Below are 21,364 nucleotides of genomic sequence, written 5' to 3' on the forward strand. Positions count from 1 at the left end.
ATGCAGACAGCAGGAAGGCTTTTTTGGCGTTGGTGTGAAATCACTGCCATCTTCTCTCTCAGTATATTTCTTCTTTCAAACTCTGATATAAGCAGCAGGTAAAAATCATCCCCACAATCTGGAACAGACAGAGAAGGGCGAAGGTTAAAAACCCACGAAAGGACGAACGATACAAACAGGCGTGAATATTTTTGCTGGAGTTGTTCACCTGAACGAACGCAATCCCGAGACCCACCGAGCCCAAAACAATCAGATGCTGAAGAATAAACTCCTCTAGTTTGGATATGCAGCCTCCCTAAAACACACAAAAAAGTCTCAAAATGTTCAGATTTTTTATTTTTTTTTGCAATTAAAACATTTTAAAAAAATGCAATTTCTCATCCGAGATATTTGCTTTAAAATGCGAAAGCGAAACAAAGTTATAGCTACAGCACAAAGCTATAATAAGCGTTTAAGCTATAAAAAGCCATCCTAACGTGCCTCCACTTTGTAGATGTTGGACGGGTGGTCTCTGACTCCACAGCCCGGGGTGGGGGTCTTACAGCAGCTGTCGGGCACCAGGCGTCTGCCAGCAAAGTTAAGCCTCCAGGCCCCTTCCCTCCAGTCTGCCGAGCTGTTACTGCCACAGCACTTCAGCTGGAGCGCAGGAACGAGAAAAGAGTTTGTTGTGACGGGGGGGATCGTTTTCTCGCCGGCTGGCGTGTGACGAATAAACTCACATGCTCTGGGGAAAAAGTGCCTTAAAAGCCTTCTTTGTTATGATACTGTGAGACTAAACTTTAAGAAACTGACTATACTGGATTGTGGGCCTGACGGGGGCTTGTCTTTAAATGTCAGAAGTCACTTGAAAGTGTTAAAGGTTTCTTAGGTAGCTCGACGGATAGATTGAAGGCCGTCTTACGTCTTGCTGGAGGTTGTCGATGGCTCGAGTGATGTGTTCTTGTCCGGGCTGCTGGTAGTTTTGCACCATCCTCTCTTTCAGATCTGTTCTCAGCTCAGTGTTCAGCTGGAATCACAGAGAAGTCCGTCACAATACAGATCTATAATTACAAATCGTTCTCCGTATTTAGCATGTGCTGTAAAAATACAAAGTAATCATTTGGTCATCAGTCACTCACCCTCGTGTCGTTCCAAACATGATGTTATTTTTTTTTCCCTCAGAACACAGAAGAACGTTCACGTAACCTTCGGTGTGCCGGAGGAAAAAAACAACAGCATGCAGGTTTGGAATGACATGAGAATGATTAAATAATGATTTATTAAAAACGTAAAACGTAAATAAATGAGCAAGTTCGGTTCAATTGTTTCATTTTGCCTATGTAGGTGTTTACCTGGTAGCAGAGAGGAAAACACTGGAGGAAAAGGAGGAGAGGAGGAAGAAGACAAAGGGTTTTATAACGATGGAAAGGCAAGGAGGTGGATGGAAAGCATGCAAACGTAACGCACGACATGTGTATGTGTATCGAGTTGTTATTCACACGCATACGTAAAGATGTGGGGGAAAAAAACTGGTAAAAGGGGGTACAGAAACATTTCACAGGATAAGAGAGAATTGAACCAAATTAAAAGTAGAAATGTAGTGTTCCTCGTCCTGAATTTACCTCCTGATAATAGACGTAAGCCAGAATTCCAGCTGTGATCTCTAGAAGGAAGATCAACAACAACAGGACGAAGAACTGTAGAGACAAAAAAAGGGGAAACGGTTTGATTAGCACACACATTTTGGGTAAATATTAAAAATTCCATTTTTGTCCGACTGATTAAAGTATGCCACGGGTGCACTTTTAATATCTCGCATTTAAAGACGTTATTCAAAGATCGTACAGCCTTCAACTATAGTGTGATTAAAACACATTTAAGGCTTAACATTAAGAGATGTGCGTTGGTCTCAAGCGACACTCCAATATTAGTAAACAGTGTATTTTTCACTAGCGTGTCACTTTAAGAACTTTCCGATGTTCATGAGCCGTTGGAAATGTGAACAATTGGCATCTGAGGAATTTTACACAGCTGATAAAGGTTAAAAACGTGTTTTTTCTTCTCTCAGCCTGTATTCGTTCTGTATTTCCCCTCTGTTTTCTGTGCCCACCACTCTCCTTTCATTCCTCTATTCTGGATTCACTCCCTACTCATTCCTCCCTCTCTCTGAGCCGGCAGCCATTCCTCAGTTATGACTCAGTTACTAAGTCTGACCTCTTAAAGATACACACATCTTTATTTAAATCAGATATGTTGACAGCTTTGAGACAACTAAGAGACATGCATATAAGCACCATCAAACCGATTTAGAAAGCACAAAAAAAAAATCACGTTTGTGTGAGTTGATGTTCCCAGAATAGTCCCTGGCTTGTGTGTGCAGGAATCCACACGGCTACTGTAATCCAGTGTTTACACTGTCCACTTTGTCCATTACTCATGATATTTCACTCAGATGTCTGGCATTGGTTTTTGCGTTGATCTTTTCTCAGGCTGCTCTGAGGTGTTTTGTCAGAAACATTTACAGGGGCCAAAAACATTCATGCGGTTCCTTCCTTTAAAATAGCCTTTGTGTTGGAGTTGCTTCCTTAGTCAAGCAACAGGATATAGGGTAAGAAAAATAAATGATGAATGTGAAACCTTGAAATGTAAGTCGTCCTGCACTGTGATGAATGATAAAGAAACTTCTTTGCCTGGGGTTGAAATGTTTTGACTCAACCACCCAGAACACCCTAGCAACCACATCGATAAAACTCACTCAGAACCCCTTTCAACAACATCATAAACCTTTGAACATGCTCAAAACACCCTGGCAACCACATAGCAACACCCAGAAGACTGTAGTACCTGCGCAACTATACCCTGGCAACCACCCAAAACATTATGGAAACACTTCCAAAGAACTTAGAACACCTTACCAACTGCATAGCTACACTTTTGCAAACGCTACAACACCCTAGCAACCACTTGGCAACACTCCAGCAACCACATACTAGACTCTTTAAAACACTCAGAACACCATACCAACCCTCAGAACACCCTAGCAACCATATTGCAATATTTTAAAACACTCAAAACACCCTAGGAAAAATTGCAACGCCGAGCAACCTTAAAAACACTCAGAACACCCTAGCAACCACATGCCAGGCTCTTTAAAACACTCAGAGCACCCTAGCAACCACATGCCAGGCTCTTTAAAACACTCAGAACACCATAGCAACCACATATCACACCCTACCAACCCTCAGAACCCTAGCAACCATATTGCAATATTTTAAAACACTCAAAGCACCCTAGGAACCACATACCAGGCTCTTTAAAACACACAGAACACCCAAGCAACCACGTATCAGATACTTTGAAAACACTGACAACACCGTAGCAATCACTTGGCAACACTTAAAAAAATTGCAACATCAAGCAACCACAATGCAATCTTAAAAACACTCAGAACACCCTAGCAACCACATGCCAGGCTCTTTAAAACACTCAAAACACCCTAGCAACCACATGCCAGGCTCTTTAAAACACTCAGAGCACCCTAGCAACCACATGCCAGGCTCTTTAAAACACTCAAAACACCATAGCAACCACATGCCAGGCTCTTTAAAACACTCAAAACACCATAGCAACCACATGCCAGGTTCTTTAAAACACTCACAACACCCTAGCAACCACATGCCAGGTTCTTTAAAACACTCAGAACACCCTAGCAACCACATGCCAGGTTCTTTAAAACACTCAGAACACCCTAGCAACCACATTGTAATACCGGACACCTTTAAATTATGGTTGTGTCTGCTGTCAGTTGTAATGTTACACATGCTCTCTCTCACCACTATAAGAAGACCTCTTTGCTCCCTGATGGTGGCGCAGCAGCCCAGCATCCCGGTCAGCACCACGACGGCCCCTGCACCAATCAGGATGAAGGCCGCGGCCGAGTAGGTGCTAGAGGACAGCAGGCTGATGTAGTCGCTTTTATCCACCAGAGTCCATATTCCCACCGCCATCACAGCGCCACCTGCCAGCTGGGAGGATGAGGTACAATCATAAAACGTAAAATAAAATAAAACATTAAGGAGAATTATTAAAATAATAATACATATGGCAAGCACATAACAGAATTAATAAATGAAATAAACAAAGTATAAAAATAAAAGCTCATTGTCAATGGACATAAGTAAATACATGAATTAAAATAATATGATTCATATATTATTTAATATAATAATATATGATTCCTCTATTAATAATACTATCAATAAATGCTTTAAATAATAATTAAATATCTTTACTATTGACTTGTTTTTTCTATGATTACCAAGCTGGTCTGGTTAGGTTATGTCAGCTGGTCCAGTTTCATAAACAGCTTAGACTAGTCTTCAACAGTTAGTCATCGATATTTGTTTTTTTCTTTAGAGCTGGTCTTTATTTTCCTAATTCATTAATAAAATGCTAGGTTAGTAAATTTGAATCTTAAAAGTAGGACTGATTACCTCTTGTTTAACTGTTAGTGAAACGAGACACAGTCTTAACATAGTGGCTACGTTTATGCAACTGGTCCCAGCTTGGCCTTCTTGGAAGACCCCTGTATCTTAAACCGGTTTATAGCTCACTAAGCTAGTATAGGCTATCAAACCACTTTAAGCTGACTTTCAGCTCAACTCCCCAAAGCACAAACTCACCCAAAAGAAAACATTGAAGATGAACAGAAGGTATTTGAGGCATATTGTCCCACAGGTATTGGTTTTATCCTCAGCATCTGCCATCCTGAAATGGTAACAAACTCTTTCAAGACGCCATTCCCTTGACAGGTCTGAGAAAAACCACGAATCCAGCCGAGAGGCCAGTCTTTATCTACTACAGAGCTAACCCTGCAATCTTCACTTAAGGTGGTTCTCGCATGATGCTATATAACTGGAGGAAATGGGTAAAAAAAAAGCTGTTTGCTGCTTAAGAGCTTAGTTTGGAAAAAAAAAAGACAAAATCAAAAGTTGATCAAAAGTAAACTCAGTTGAGTTTAGTTACTGCCTTAAATGTAATCAACTTGATTATCATTCATGATTAAATTACATTAAACTGACTTAAAAAGCTGAATGTCACGCAACTCATAAAAAGGGTTAAATTTGTTCAACCTTTTCTTAATTTGATGTAAAACCGCAAATCATTTTTACGCTCCGCTCCATATTTGTCGTATTTGTCATTCTTTGACGACTGAATGTTCCCAATAACAGCAAAACAGAAATCTTTTACAACAATATAAACATCTTACTGTCACTTTCGATTCGTCTAATGTGTACCTGTCGAAAAGAACGACGACAAACGAACCAAATGCTATGCTTTTAAACAGTAGCGTAAATAGTCCAAATATTTCTGGTTTAATTTTGGGGTGACAGAATAAGTAGCGCTATAGCTAGTTAAATAAATGCATGCAGTTGGTTTCAGGGGCCTCGGTCCTCTGTTTTTAGTCAGAATTATGATATGAACTTTTACTACTGTAACCTCACCCAGCCGCCTCCAGGAGCAGATATAACTCAGGCCGCCTGACTAACACCAACACGTCTGCAGTGTGAGAAACAGACGCCAGCGAGACACTAAAGCTCGTGTTTTTACACCTGTCTGATTTGGGACATGCTGCTGAAGAAACAGCACATAATATTCTTTCGTTCCGGTACATAGGCCTACCACCGGCAATCAGTCACTTTTAATGGAACTGATTCAAATGCAAAATAAATATAATGTAAAAAGACTTGAAAGAAAAAATATCAGAGTTACTGAAAATATTAACAATTAGGGAGCTCCATCTGATTTTTTTTTAGCCTTAACTGATAGATTGAACTGATTTCTGCTCTAAAATACGAGACATCAATGTTTCAAGAGTTTGAGACACAGAATAGGAGACGTTTGTTTTAGGGAGACACATTTGTCTGAATGGAAAAATAATTCATTCAGATGTTTCATATCATCATTTATGTGTCATATTGTGTTCATGTCTCCTGGTTCATTTTGTCATCTAAAATATCTATGGAATTTCTGACAGATCTTGTTGACTGTAACTGTATCAAACTACGAGACTCTAATTATAAAGCACGCAATTAGTGCATTGGGTTTTGACAAATGAGCACGTTTATGGCGCCAATGAAAGTCTTCAAAAAGGCAATGAGAAAAAAAAAAAACTACGATAAAATAACAGTACGTTGGGACGAAAGGACAAAAGTGATAACTCATTTTTATTTATAAACTCATAAATCGCATAATGCAAACGCTGCCCACTTAAGAAGTTCGTGTTTGAAATGTCACACTTACCTGAAGGACGCGATTAAACGAGTGTCCCGTTTAAATAATGATTGAGAGTCCGCTTTTTTGCTTCAGGAGCCCGTGCCCTTCTGTCCGCGTTTGTTGTGGGCACTGCTCTCCTGAACGCGCGTCAGGGGGCTCGCGTATCCTAGGGAGCGCGCAGCGCGTGCGCGCCACGTAGTGACACAAAGCACCGAGAAGCGGCGCTGTGGAACAAACATTTATTGCTCGAGTCCCCAAAACAGTGTTTATACAATATTCACGTTACAAAAATAAACATGACATTTGATTTTGTGTTCCCCAAAATTGCACGTTTTCTAATTATTAGGAAAAATACTTAATTTTGAACATTAGACTGATGACAAATGTATTTGAGTAAAAAACAAATTGAAAGCGCTAAACGTGTATAGTTTTGTGTAACAGATCGCCGGATGGAATGTGTAATAATACAATCATAACCGTAGCAATATTCCTGATACTGTTTTACAGCTTTTTACCCCGCTGAAAATTTATATTAATTTAGCTGATATCCAGAAGTGCGGTGTGTATAAGCTTTTATCTTATAAATATTGATATTGAATCTTTGAGCGTCAAGTAACGATTGATATTCACTTCAATTTATTTGCAGCAGCGCCCTCTGTTGGCAGAGACGTCCAGACGCACAGACTCGCACTGTTTGTCCTCCTGCGAGGCAAGTAACCTAAGAAAAAAATAAAAATAAAAATAAAAATAAAATCTCCTACATGTTTGCATTTCTACTTGAGCAACAAACAAAAGACTCCTTTATTGTATGATTATATTATATTTTACTGCATTGGAAAACAACATTTCGCTGAATATGAAGCATCATTAATCTAGTTTTCCACCTGCTCAGGTGGGTCATGGCCTCCTCCACCTGCTGTCCACTCTTAGCACTGCATTCATAGAACTCAGCCTGGTACTGCTGCCAACACACACATCAAAACTCTTTACCCAAACACCGACATATGCAAATGACTGAGATCAGTCGGAAACGACGGGCTGGGTCATTCATCACCTCGGCCAGCCTGCGGCCCTGTGCTCTTGTCACCTCCCTTCTGCCCGCGGTCACCAGGTCTGTCTTATTGCCTAGCAACATTAGACACACCCCCTCAGCCATCTTTTCCTGCCGGTTACACACATACACACAGAATGATGCTTAGTCTAATCCCATAAACCAATCACAGGGTGACACACAGTCAACATAAACAGATTAAAGCACATGCTAAATACACATTCTTACAAATTCCACAGTAAACTTTCAATCAAAGTTACACACTGAGGTGCATGCAAAGCAGCAGAAGCACACATTTTGCATACAAATGTTGCCATACTATGTAACCGGCCCAAGCTGTTTGCATATGCACCTGTGAGGTTTTACCCTAGTGTGTGTGTCTATATATATATATATATATATATATATATATATATATATATATATATATATATATATATAGTAGCGGGGTGAAGAAACACGGCAAGGAGAGCTCAAATAAATACCCCAGAAGGTGGATTTATTTAACGAATAATACTGATGAAAACGAGTGTCCAAAGTGATGATAGGTGCTGCAGTGCTCTCTAATCTTCCCTCCTCCTCGTTGTGCAGTGGGGTGGTGGCTGATCGGTCACCCGCTGCTGTCTATGAGAAGGAAGGGAAGAGACGCTACTGTCAGCTTGTCTGGAGATCATGCTCATCCCTCTGGCGTGCCTCGTGGCCTTTTGAAGCCAGAGGAAATGAGAAGCAGCTGCGACTGATCAGCCGGTCCAGGTGCTCCTCGTCGGTTTCCAGGGCGACGCTGATGGTTGTTCGGGAGGCTCGTCACAGCACCTTCCCCAAGTTCGGACCGGTGTGACACCGCTGCCGGAATCCAGGAGGGCTCGGAAGGGTTTGCCGTTTACTTTGACTGCCGCTTCTGGAGCTCCAAGGGGTTCCTTGCAGCCTTCCAGCCACGTTTGTGGGTTCCCTCTAAGAGTCAGCGATGCGAGGTTTGAACTCGGACCAGAATATGGAGGTTATACTCCCAGGCGTGAAACTGCTGGGCGGCTGAGATGGGGGACAGTCCCAGGCGAGCCAGTATCTCTCTCCGCAGCTCTGTGTAGCGCTCAGAGGCCACACGAGGAAGGGAGAAGTATGCGGAGGTTGAAACCCAGTCATCTACTGAAATAGAAACAGCTGTGTAAGAGGCTTAAAATTGGATGAGGAACCCCCAAACTCTGCTACTGAGGTGAGGTTGTGAAAGACAGTTTCATGTCACGGCAATATTGAGCACAGCAACAAGACACAAGGTAGTTATACTGCATCAACAAGGTCTCTCCTAGACAAAGGTTTGAAAGCAGACTGGGGTTTTAAGATGTGCTGCTCGAGCTCTTTTAAAGAAGCACAAAGAAACGGGTAATGTTGAGGATCGTAGACGCAGTGGTCAGTTAAGGAAACTTAGTGCAGCCGATGAAAGACACATCAAGCTTATTACCCTTCGAAATCGGAAGATGTGGTCTTCATGGAAGAGTTGCAGCCAAAAAGCCATACCTTCGACGTGGGAACAAGGCCAAGCGACTGGGGTGCAGAAAAACGACAGCAGGTGCTCTGGACTGATGGGTCAGATTTTGAGATCTTTGGCTGTAGCAGAAGGCAGTTTGTAATGATAATGAGTGTCTACAGGCAACAGTGAAGCATGGTGGAGGTTCACTGAACGTTTGGGGATGCATTTCTGCAAATGGAGTTGGAGATTTGGTCAGGATTAATGGTGTTCTCAATGCTGAGAAATACAGGCAGATACTTATCCATCATGCAATACCATCAGGGAGGCGTACGATTGGCCCCAAAGTTATTCTGCAGCAGGACAACGACCCAAAACATACAGCCAAAGTCATTAAGAACTACCTTCAGTGTAAAGAAGAACAAGAAGTACTGGAAGTGATGGCATGGCCCCCACAGAGCCCTGATCTCAACATCATCGAGTGTGTCTGGGATTACATGAAGGATGTGATGTATATGACTGTGTGTTTGTGTACACACAAAATCTGTGATGTTAGCCAAAAAGATATATTTTTTTTTATTGTATAAATGCATATTTATAAAATAAAAGATGTCAAAAACAAATAAACAGGTATTTAGACAGGAATAAAATAACACAGTTAATTCAAGCTGGTTTATATAATGTTAGAGGTCAATACTTGTCCAGAGTGGTCTACCAGCTTTAAAGATGCTCAAGCTGGTTGAACCTAAATCAACAAACAATGATCAACCATGTAAACCAATTTAGGTTTTCTTGATCATAAACATTCAGCGTAGACTAGCTAGAAACCATAACCAATTAATGTGATACTAATTAGGATTTTAATAGAAATACTAAAGACATTTCCTCTTGCTTAAAGTACATGAACTTTTAACCAAATTAGACCGACCTGCACCTGATCCAACCAATGGCGGACAGCCGTGAACGACGCCTCGTGCGTGATGTCATACATGGCGATGACTCCGTCAGCCCGGCGGAAGTACTGCTGCGTGACGCTGTGGAACCTGACGAGAGCGACAGGAGATCTTTGAAGATTTAAAGCAGCTGTAGGTTCGTTTTTTAACCGCGCTACACCGATGTTTCTCAGTTCTGATCAAACTGTTCTGTTCAAACACCTCAGTTTGGAACGACCGTTATATGCGGTGGCCATGATTGTTTTCACCATAGATAGATGTGTTCAAGTTGCGTTCAAGTCATGTCAGATATATTGTATTTAAGTTAAATCGCCATCTTTTTCCAACCAAAGTAACTTGAAGGCAACCAATGTCGAAATAATGACTTGTCGACTCTTAAGAACGTACTTCCAGGGAGGACTTGAATGCAGCAGTAGACAAGTCTGCCGCCTTGGACTCATTCACCATATTAGGGATTCGCAGACAATCAGCCGCGAAAGATTATGGCATCTTCAAATATTCATTGGTGACCATTGTGAATGACGTCAAGTTGACCATTACAATATGGCAGATGGCTTACTGCCTTATGTAGTGACCCATAGAAGAAGTCACTAATGAGACATCTAAGTATACATATCTTAGTATACCCTTCAGAGGGTGATATATCCTACAGTGTAAAACTGCATCCAAAATGATGTAGTGCATGAATTTTATATGGTTATTTTGTCATCAGATTTTGATAACCCCTCCCCCTTTGTGACGTAAAGGCAAGCCGGCAACCATTGGCTGAAAAAGCGTAACGCTAAAGCTAACGCTTCTGGTCCGGCAGTACATGGTAAGGGAGACCAGAGGCTGTTATTTTTTAACAGTTTCTCCGCTAATCTTCTTGTTTTACATTAAGCAATACTTTTGGATTGAATTATTTTTTAGAGTTTACCACAAAAAAAAAAGCTAATTTTATTAAAGTCACTGAACAGCGTTTGATTGCCACGCATCTCTGGAATGTGTTTAGGAAAATAGATGGCAACAGCGTACCACAATGGAAAATGGCCAAAAAGCATTTTTTTAATTATATTATGATTTTCTATTTAAATTCAAATGCACTTCTAATTATTGATGCATCCCATCTTCATTTCTATCAAAATCGGTCATACACATACAGACACATATACACATGCACACACACACACACTAATGTTGTATTAAAGGCTATGTTGATCAGTCTATTGGTTCTATGAAACCGTTTTTTGGGACATCTGACCTCTCCTGCCCAGCGGTGTCCCACAGTTGCAGAGCCACTAGTGTTGAATCAAGCATCACGCTCCTGACCTGAAAATCCATTCCTGTCAATCAATCAACCAATCAATCAGTCAGTCAATATGTCAATCAATCAATCAGTCAATCAATCAATCAATCAGTCAATCAATCAATCAATCAGTCAATCAACCAATCAACCAGTCAGTCAATCAATCAATCAATCAGTCAATCAATCAGTCAATCAGTCAATCAACCAATCAATCAATCAATCAATCAGTCAATCAATCAGTCAGTCAATCAATCAATCAATCAATCAATCAATCAACCAATCAACCAGTCAGTCAGTCAATCAATCAATCAATCAGTCAATCAGTCAATCAGTCAATCAATCAATCAGTCAACCAGTCAGTCAATCAATCAATCAGTCAATCAACCAATCAATCAATCATCACAAGACGTCTCAGCGCACTAAAGGAATCAAGATAAGCAAGAAAAGGAAATGTCTAGCGTCTCTCACCCACAGTTGAGGCCAAGTTATTGGGGAAGTGGCCGCTGCAGTAGTGATGGATGAACGAGCTCTTTCCCACCGCAGAGTTCCCCAAAAACACCACCTTAAACACACGCTGAGGGTCACGCAGTGCGCTCTGAAGGAGGAAGAAGAAAGAAGGGTTTTCCTGGAAAGCCACATCAAGCAGGTAAATATTTGATTCGCTGTTAAGATCAAGAACACTGTTTGTGTTTGAAAGTGACAGAAAGTGTCATCTACTGTTATTTGCATCTGAGACACAGTTATCAGCAGTTATGATGTTGTATTTGTTTTACAGTAATAACACAACTACCGTGGTTGTCTCTGACTGGCAGGTAGTTTGGTCTTCTCTCTCTTCAGCCGTAGAGGGTCTTTTCGGACTGGAATCTGTTAGCGAGCTGTCTGGATCCTCAGACTCGTCATTTGGGTTTTCCATCAACTGCCTTCAAAAAGGAAAACATTGTTTTAATACAACTTACAAATGCACATAAATTGTAAAATGATTTAAAACCTTTGAATTGCCCTTTATCATTGCTCAGAAAATCCTACTAAAAACCGGTTCAAGTTGGACTAGATGGTTAACTAGTCAACCTGGTTTCAACCTAGACCATTTTGGAGCAGCAATAAACCAGGTAAAACTAAAACTATCTTGCTTAAAATAAATGTTAACTGAACCAAAAAAAATAAATAAATAATACATTTATAATATACATTCTAAAAAAAAAAAAAAAAAAATAAAAAATAAATATATATATAACTTAATTGAGTTTGGTTGTTTGCCAAGACACTTAATTAATTTAACAAATTAAAGCCAAAAACAATAAAGATTACAATTAATAATAAAATGGAAAAAATAAAATTGAAAACTAAAATAGTTTCTAAAGTTATTTTTGTAAGATGGCAAATTACATTTTGCAGCATTGGGAAAAACAAATAAACTGGAAAATAATCTCACTATTCATTAAATTAATTGTAATTAATGTGCGTCATTTTGGCAACAGCTATACCACGTCAAAATTCAAAGTTATATATTTTTTCCACGTCTTTTTATGGAGCATCGTGTGCATCAGCATGTACAAGGTTTAGTTAGTTACCCACCTTTTTGCCGATTTCCTTGGAGGAAAATAGTTCCCCAGTATGGAGTCCTTCCTCTGCAAAGGGTTCTTCATCTGAGCCGTCTGAGGAACAGTTGATGAGATATGTAAGAAATATTAGCTTAAGCTTTATTGCAGGTTGTTTTAAATGAAAATTAAGAAAATGCAAAGTCCAGTTTATTTAAAAAAAAAAAAACAAAACCGATGAGCTCAGGTGATGCTTGATTAAGCGTTTGCAGTGCTTTATGGGAATACGAATGCTTTGAAACGACAGAACGTGTGTAGGTGTATGCAAGTGAATCACAAAATGACGACATGAATCAAGCCGAATATTTTGTTTTATTGTTTATTGCCGTCTGACAACATGAATCAACTTTAAACCTTTACATATAATCTACATTTTGTTCATTTTGCGACCAAAACACATAAACTGTCATCGGACAGAACTGCTCATTTCGAAAGAAACTACCGAACAAAACTGTACTAAATTACAAGTACAAAAAAAAAAGTTAGTGAGGTAAAGTGCCATATATTTCAAGGCACTGAGATGTAATTGGTAAATTAAGTGATACGTTATTATTATTATTTTTATTTGTATTTTTTTGACTGGCTTTCTTTGTAAAAAAAAAAAAAAAAAAAAAAAAAAAGTTTGGGGAATTAAGCTATTATTAAGTCTCTCCTTAAACAGAAATGACTATTAAATTGGAGTCACACTTGTTTCTGTAACAGACCGAACAAGGAACAAACTTTCTCCTAATGGGACTCATTGGCACACATGGCTAAAATCCATATTCACAGTTTCAAATGTTCCACACAAGGTCGTTGTTGAGTTTCCTTCAAGTCATTCGTTCTTCTTCCTCTTGGAGGCTGACGAATGAAACGAGGCCCTCCCGAGAATAAACTAACCGGAGCTGAAGAGTGCCTGGCTGGCGTCATCCGCGACGCTTCGAATGTCCGAAGAGACGTGGGCTCGCTGAAGCCATAGGAACACATTCAGAGCTGTGTCTGTTCACATTTAGCTGCACATTCTGCTGGTATGCATTGTGGGTAACGTAACATGGGCAAAAGTCAGGGTTAATACGGGTAAATAGAGCGCACCCACGGCGGGAAGGCATGAACACAGCGGCATGCTGGGTAAGGAGTGGGAGACATGAAGGGGTATTTTTGACTAACCATCTTCTGCGTCTGATGGGCATCTTTATCATCCCGAAGACGCTTGTTCATGTCTCTACAAAAGAGAAAGTGAGAGAACTCCAGTTACATTTTAAGATAAAGCTCCTCCTCACAGACAAATAACAGAAATACAGACATCAGTGAGATGGACTAATGACCGATTGAACATCTTAAACTTACAGATGTTTAGATTGGTCAATTCTTATAAGGTTATGTTTCAGATAAGAGCAATGCACACCTATACTCTTTAAAAACTGCCATAGAAGAAGCTTTAACATCTGAGGAACCGTTGAGGAACCTTTAATGTTTAGACTGTACACTTGAACACTCATCGTACTACATGTGTAACCATTTCAGTCGGGTCGCCCTACCGGAGAAGATCCAGCTGTCTCGTGAGGCTTTCCCGCTCCTTCTGCATGTTTCGGGACACTTTCAGCACGTCTCTGTAGTGAAAACGAACGAGCATATCATCAGGAAACAGCAGATTGTGTTTGTTTGTTCTTTACTTTTTTCGTCATCACATTTTATTTTCACGAAGAACCTTTAACGCGCATGGAAAATTCACATTGTGCTTCATCTACTGAACTCCTGCAAACCCCCCTTATGGTGTGTAGTAGTGACAATGTATTTTCTCAAGCAAAAGCTGAAAGCGCACCTCTCTTTGCCCCTCTGCTGTTGTTTGATGGTGTTCTGTAGTTGTTGTAGCTGGCTCAGGGCGTGCTGGAGCTCTTCTCGGCTCTGGTCCAGTTGGTCCTGCAGCTGCTGGTTGATGTTCTGCAGTCTGCGGTTCTCCCCACGAGCTCCGGCCTGATCGGTGCTTAGACTGTTGATCCTGCTCTCCAACTACACACACACACACACACACACACACACACACGCACACGCACAGAGGTGGGTGAGACAGAGCCTCCTGCTGGTTTGTTGAGGAGTGAATGTCAAGGTTGTACCTCTCTCTGTTTGGTCAGAGTGAACTCCAGTTCTTGCTCTCGCGTCCTCAGCTCCTGAAGCAGCTGCTCTTTCTTGTTTCCTTGCTTCATGCAGTCCTTCATCACGGAGCAGAACGACATCATCATCATTAAAATATCACCACGAGCGATGTTATATAATCAATTCACCATGAGCACCACTGATATCACAAGGAACATTGAAATCACAACAACAATAAGTTCATAATCACCAGGAACAATATTACAATCACCATCATGAATATCATCAACTTTACTATCATAACAAATCACCATGAACTAGACTATTGCCATCATAATCAAGAACAATCATATTATCCCAACATAATCTCACAATTACCATGATCCCTGTTGACATCATTATTATGAAAATATATATAATTACCATAAACAATATCATTGTCACTATTACCATCACATCAATCCCCATAAACGACATGATTACCATCATCATAATCGTTGTCGTCACCACTGGCATCATAATCACCAGGAACAATCACATTATTCTATCATAAATCACCAATACAATAATCATATTCTTTAGAAACAATATTATCAATGCCATTATCATGAGCACAGCCACATCACCATTACAATCAACTATATGATTACCATCATAATCACAGTCATCACCGTTTGTATCATAATCCACCAGAACAGTCGCATTATCAAATCATATCATCATAAACTCCATCACCATCATAATCACGACCAAAATGGACAATATCCCCATCACAGCAATATCACAATAATCACCATCACCACTATTACCATCACAATCACCACGAACAACGTGATTACCAAGCTGCTTTACCATCATATAAAATATCATATTACTAATACTAGGACTGTTTGTGTTTGTGTGCGTTTACCAGAGCTTGTCGCTTGTCCCTCTCTTCTTTCAGCTGACTCTCCATGTCTTCGTACATGGACCGGACCACTCGGTCGTGATCTTCCTCTCTCCTGCGGGACATTTCGTTCATCTCAAGACACGTTTTATTTTACCACGGGTGAAAGAAGGCAACGAGGGCTGACCTGCGCAGTGCCCGCTCCAAATTGTCCCTCTCTTTGAGAGCGTCCTGAAGATGAGACACGGTGTAGGAAAGGACCTCTTCTAAAACACCCAGCAGCTCGGGTTTGTCCCTCTGGAGCTCGCACCACAGAGAAGACAGCTCCCACTGACTAACACACAAGACACGTCTTTAAAGCGTTATAGTAGGGTTTTGGCAGATGCATTCCATAAACGCGTGCAATGAAGGCTTTGTCAAGCCAATATTGATCTAAAGCTCAAACAGACAAGCGCAGCTTTCTCGCTATCTTATCTCGCACGGCGGCGACCATAGCGGTGTATATTTACTCACTCTTTGAAGAGTTTATCAGCTCCCAGCTCCATGAGAAAGTGCGTGAATCGGATCTCCGTCGGCTCGGCTCTCTCGTCTCGGACCAGCTCTCCCTCTTCACTCCTCGCTCTCTCCTCTGGCCCACAACCCACCAGCTCTCCTAAAACACACAGAGATTAAAGAGATTTTAATTCAGGCATGTATCGCGATGCGCACCGCTGCGGCCCGCTGCATACTACCTCTAAAAATATCACGCGAAATGGTATGATATATATGCTGTTGTGTTTAATGCAGCAAGTGTTATCTAGTTATAAAATCAACTTCATTCGGTTACTGAATTATATTAATTTAAGTAAAGTTGATGTATTAGACAGTTAGAATTAGATTAGAAATGCAATTAGGAATGCTAATTGTTTTGGTGACTAACAGAAATAAATTGAAGTTGAACTAAAATTAATAATAATAAAAAAAAAAGACACTGAATTACGCCAAAAAACACAAACGACACCTTATTTTAATGCATTAATGAACAAAAGATTAATGAAGCGCAATGTACGTAATGTTAGTTAATAAAAAATACATCGTTAGATCATAGTGCGTTAACTAATGTTAACTGATGATTGATTTTAATAATGCATTCGTAAAAGCTGAAATTGAAATGAACTATTAATAAATGCTTCAGAAGTTTTGTGCCTTATCCAAAACTGTAAATAAAAAAAAGAACGAAAACTTAACTTAATAAACTAAGAAGAGAAATAAAAGTAGTTCCCATGAAATTAATAATACGTTATCTTAAAATAAATATTGTAATATCGTATAAATAATGCTAAAATAACACTGTAATTTTTTTATCGTGTTTATCGTAATTAGGCCTTTATGCACACCTTGAACACACACACGATTTTATCGCAGCTAAGGCTCGGCACGCTTCAGTACTAACCCAGGCCCGCGTGGAACTCCAGGGGTGTGAGGTAACCGTTCCTGTCTCGGTCCAAACTCTCAAACACCGACTCCAACTGCTCAGGAGACAGAGGAAGCTCCCGCTGAAGCCGCTGGTGGATTTAAAACACAACGCAAGAGGCATTAAACGCATCCCCAGCGTAAAGAAGTCAGGAAACCCAGCCCGCTCACCTGCACGTCTCTCTTCGTGATGAATCCTTTCCCCTCTTTGTCGCACAGCTCAAAGAGCTCTTTGGCTTTGCTCATTCTGTCCTGTCTGTCCGAGTCGGGAGAGGACGAGTGTAACCTCGCCGCGCGACTCGGCAGAGGGCTCCTCGGTCCGGAGCGGGGCGACATCTGACCGCTGCCTGTCCCCTCCAGCACCACCCCGTCCTTCAACCAGCCAGACATAACTGCAGACGCACAACAATAACCAGCTGGTATGAAATATGTCGCTAATGTGGTCGAACCAGGTTAAACGATGATAACGAAGCGACCTTATCTCATAGTTCTTGCTCTGAAAGTGTGACGAGTAACACAAAGGGAGACTTTTTGTTGCACACTTCGCGTCTATTTTTGTTCGGTCATGCCCCTATTGGCCCAAAAAAGGGCACCATTGAATATGTTGTACGTGTTGTTTAACCTAGCTAGCATATATTTATATTTAGCAAGGATGGAAAAAGAAAATCGCTTGATGGTAGAAATTTAGTTCGTTAGAATATTAACTTTGCATTCCATTAATATTATTGCGATTTAGTTAAACACGACTTCATCGAATCGGGCAAAAAAAAGATGAAATCTGAAATATCCTGCTCCTTGCATATCCACAAATAATCGTTAACCAGGATGTTAAACAGTCCTTCATGCTGGCGTCACGTTTTGTGACCCGAGAATTCCTCCGCACTAATGCCGTAGCGCAGTAACATCTGTTTGTGCTGATATCAGCTGTGATCACATGATGGTTTCGTGATGGAAGCTAAAGAAAACAGAGCAACTCCTTCGGTAAATGTCCAGCCTGCGCGAGTGACCGGCTCCACGTCTGCAACAGCACAGAGAAACTTACGTGTGTTTCTCCAACACGGCCATCTATTAGCACACACACGTATACATACACACACATATATATTTATACACATATACATGGAACATACATAGGTCTTCATGCAAAAAATAAAATAAAATAAATAAAAATTATATATATATATATATATATATATATATATATATATATATATATATATATATATATATATATATATATATATATATATTATTAATTTTATTATTTATTTATTTTTAATTTAATTTAATTTATTTATTTTTTTGGTACTAATGAGGCACTATTAAGTCTTTTTTGGTCACTAGATGTGCATTTATTTGATCCAAAATAGAGCAGAAGCAGTAAACTGTGACTATTTTCACTAATTAAAATAATTGCTTTGCATTTGAATGTATTTTATAATGTAATTTATTCCTGTGGTTTTAAAGCTGAATGTTCAGCATCGGTCTTCAGTGTCACACAATCGTTCTGATTTCTTGCTCGAACACATTTTATATCGTTATACTTTTTTACAATTATTATTATTAATATTAGACGAGTAAATTTGTTTTCTGGTTTAATATTAGCCGAGTAAATTTGTTTTCTGGTTTCTTTGATGAATAGAACGTTACCCTAAATTACCTTTAGTTATCCAAACAGCATTTATTGATTAATAATTATTTGCCGTTTCATTTTTGTTTAAATAAAATATTAACAATTTCATACAGTTCATACACTACCTGACACAGCTGCGTTTAAAATTGAACTGGAAGTTAAGTGCTGGGCGTCCGGTCAGAGGAGAACTGACCCCAACTGAGTCTGGTTTCTCCCAAGGTTTTTTCTCCATTCTATATGCATGGGGTTTTGTTTCCTTGCCGCTGTCGCCTCTGGCTTGCTTGGTTGGGGACACTTAACTTCTAGTGACTATCGTTGAATTGACTACAGAGACCGTCTCTGCATTTAATAAGAAATTGGTCACTCTCGTCACTATACATCCCTGTCATTATACTGTACAGTGCTTTGATGCAACCTGTGTTGTTAAAAGCGCTATATAAATAAAAATGATTGATTGATTGATACAGTTGTAGTTAACAATAATGACACTAAATAATCAGCTAATAACAGTTGTTTATATTAACGAATACCATAATAGTACATTTCAAACTAAAATAAATTTTTATTATATTTTTAGTTTTCATTTTAGGTAGGTGATGACAGAGTTGTCGTTTTTATCAGCTGTATCTTTTGTTTTCTATTTAGCTCATTGCATTTTTTTTTTTTTTTTTTTTTACAATAACAGCAATGTAATGACAGCAAGGCTAAATGTTACAGAGTCAATCTGCCTCAATAATGCATTAGTCGGTCCCTAATCGATTCACACAAATGTGATGCCCTATATAATGATTTGCTAGAGCCAACAGTGTGCCAAGTTTTTACATAATCAATCAACAGGTGGGAAACACGGCAGCATCGAAACACACGGGCATTTCGCAAGCATAGACAGACGTGGCGTTAAGGTTTTAAGACACACCCTCTCATGCCATGAGCAAATGCATCCAGCCACCGATGGTCATCTGTTAAAATACAGCTTTTACTCATGTAGAAATCTCGAGATGCATTTCTCTTCCAGGAGACTTTCAGGATATGAGCTGAGAAACAGGATGAAGTCATGTGACAGGACTCTCTGTGTGTGTGTGTGTGTGCGCGCGCGTTTAGAGAAGGGAGTGTGTGCAAAAACAAAGCAAAATGCAAATAAAGACTTTAGCTCGGTTTACATAGATTTCTTACTCATAATCACGAGTCTGTGCCAGCCATGAGGATGAGGGCAGGACGCGGAGGAAAGACCAACATACTAAATGACCACAGGTCGTGCGAAAACACGAAATATTTGCCTAATGAATTAATGCTTTGGGTTGTGGTTGGAACAATAGCTCCGAGTGATTATGACTGATTTGAATCAGAGATATCTGGAAAGCAATAGGCTCAGATCGTATAAAATTGCAGAGGAGATAAAACGCAAAATTACTTGAAGGGACTCTCTGGTCGACCCTTATTACGATATACATATATCCACAAAATATTTGGACACTTAAAGCAACCGTAGGCTATGTTTGGAAAGCGTTTGCCTTAAAACATACGTTTCAGAATCACTCTGATAGGGCACTAGATGTTTTTTGGACCAAAAGTTCCTGCCCAAATGTCTATTGAGCATGCAACACTTTTTTGTTATTTGCATTGACATTCCGTGACCTAAATCATAATAATAATGCAAAAAAAAAGGTTTAACAACCAGGGTTTTGAGACAAAACGTTCACGTTGATTCGAGTTATGCCAAAATATATGGGCATGGCATGTTTACACCTGCAATAAAGCCATAGAGGAATTGCAACACTCAAGGTCAAATAAACTTCCCGAGCTTTGCGACAGTTGCACACGAAAGTCACCTGAGAGATAAAGTCTGACAGCCATATGTCAACTTCAGATAAGAAAGCATACAGTTTACACGTGCTTTTTTTTTGCGCCGTGCAAGAGGAAAGCATGCATAACTATTATAAATAACGTTTTATGATTAACACCCGCTTTCGATGAATCAAACTGGAAGGAGCCCGCGAGGTCAAGTTAAATAATTAATTAACAACGATGAAACTGCAAACACAGAAACACTTGATATGCTCGAGAACACATGCAGCGACCCGCTTCATCCACTTCTCGGATTAAATTTCCATTTAATACTTCACAATATTGTCTACGGAATAGGCTAGATATGAGCTATAGACATGATATAGAAATAGATATGAGCTTTATACATAAAGGTACTTGGTGAGTTCAGTGGTTTTACTAATAATATTTACGCATCATATATTACGGTGTCCACAAACGTGGTACTCAAGGAGATTGTATTCAAGGGGGTAATGCAATTTAAACTAAACATTATTCTGGAAGAATTTTAGCAGACATTCCCTGTCACTCGTGCATAAATGCATAATTTAAAACATATGTCAGCAGTATTTTTCAGTTAAACTGAACGAACATGAAACTGGCGCCATATTGAAGACACGATCAATTAAAGTAGTGTCATTTAAATGAATAAACGAATTAAATAGAGACTCGGAACGTACCTGTGACGCGATGCCGCTCAGGTGTGTGTCGCGAGACCCGCGAAAGGCAGGTGTTTTATATGCTGGTGTTCATCCAGCAGCGGGCAGTAGAGAACCACAGTACCTTAATTCTTGTAAGAAATCCTCACCGAGTCTCCCATAATTGTCTTACAGAACAAAAAAAAGTTACAATCGAAAAGAATTAACAGTAATGGTACATAGATAAAGGATAG

At 39.8% G+C, this 21,364-nt stretch overlaps 2 protein-coding genes across 7 annotated transcripts in view; both read right to left on the reverse strand.

Annotated features, from left to right (window-relative positions):
- Positions 1 to 6,415, reverse strand: part of cd151 (CD151 molecule) — a 6,737-nt gene extending 322 nt beyond the window's left edge. The window contains exons 1-9 of one of the 2 annotated variants that reach the window (XM_043227920.1): positions 6,283 to 6,415; positions 4,662 to 4,746; positions 3,813 to 4,004; positions 1,602 to 1,676; positions 1,332 to 1,352; positions 902 to 1,006; positions 481 to 636; positions 209 to 295; positions 1 to 118 (exon numbers count right to left, since the gene is read on the reverse strand). The exon at positions 1 to 118 is cut by the window's left edge and continues 322 nt beyond it. In XM_043227920.1, coding sequence (XP_043083855.1) covers positions 59 to 118; positions 209 to 295; positions 481 to 636; positions 902 to 1,006; positions 1,332 to 1,352; positions 1,602 to 1,676; positions 3,813 to 4,004; positions 4,662 to 4,745 — 780 coding nt within the window. In that variant the 5' untranslated portion in view covers position 4,746; positions 6,283 to 6,415 and the 3' untranslated portion in view covers positions 1 to 58. The remainder of the gene's footprint in view (positions 119 to 208; positions 296 to 480; positions 637 to 901; positions 1,007 to 1,331; positions 1,353 to 1,601; positions 1,677 to 3,812; positions 4,005 to 4,661; positions 4,747 to 6,282) is intronic. The other variant, XM_043227921.1, reaches the window with a different exon arrangement.
- Positions 6,344 to 21,359, reverse strand: cracr2b (calcium release activated channel regulator 2B). 5 transcript variants are annotated; one of them, XM_043227838.1, is made up of 18 exons: positions 17,187 to 18,070; positions 16,996 to 17,107; positions 16,077 to 16,215; positions 15,751 to 15,897; positions 15,588 to 15,678; positions 14,698 to 14,793; positions 14,406 to 14,593; positions 14,122 to 14,193; positions 13,751 to 13,805; positions 12,582 to 12,661; positions 11,794 to 11,926; positions 11,475 to 11,601; positions 10,962 to 11,043; positions 9,697 to 9,811; positions 7,310 to 7,417; positions 7,140 to 7,216; positions 6,886 to 6,973; positions 6,344 to 6,479 (listed from the first exon to the last, which is right to left on the reverse strand). In XM_043227838.1, exons 1-17 carry the CDS (start codon positions 17,403 to 17,405, stop codon positions 6,892 to 6,894), a joined length of 1,923 nt encoding a protein of 640 aa, XP_043083773.1. In that variant the 5' UTR covers positions 17,406 to 18,070; the 3' UTR covers positions 6,344 to 6,479; positions 6,886 to 6,891. The 5 variants fall into 5 exon arrangements, with proteins under 5 accessions (XP_043083773.1, XP_043083772.1, XP_043083775.1 ...); XM_043227837.1 differs by lacking the exon at positions 6,344 to 6,479 and adding an exon at positions 21,153 to 21,359 and having other exon boundaries at positions 6,832 to 6,973; positions 17,187 to 17,407; XM_043227840.1 differs by lacking the exon at positions 6,344 to 6,479 and having other exon boundaries at positions 6,832 to 6,973; positions 7,140 to 7,213.
- Positions 21,360 to 21,364: the final 5 nt, after the last annotated feature.

Source organism: Puntigrus tetrazona, chromosome 25, assembly GCF_018831695.1.
Source record: "Puntigrus tetrazona isolate hp1 chromosome 25, ASM1883169v1, whole genome shotgun sequence".
In the NCBI taxonomy this organism is placed as follows: domain Eukaryota; kingdom Metazoa; phylum Chordata; class Actinopteri; order Cypriniformes; family Cyprinidae; genus Puntigrus; species Puntigrus tetrazona.

Coding starts and splice junctions, on each gene's coding strand:
- cracr2b (XM_043227838.1), bottom strand. CDS start 17,405: ATGTCTGGCTGGTTGAAGGACGGGGTGGTGCTGGAGGGGACAGGCAGC. Junction 14,194..14,405: donor CAGCAGAGGGGCAAAGAGAG/GTGCGCTTTCAG, acceptor TTTTCACTACAG/AGACGTGCTGAAAGTGTCCC. Junction 11,044..11,474: donor TAACTTGGCCTCAACTGTGG/GTGAGAGACGCT, acceptor ATTGATTGACAG/GAATGGATTTTCAGGTCAGG.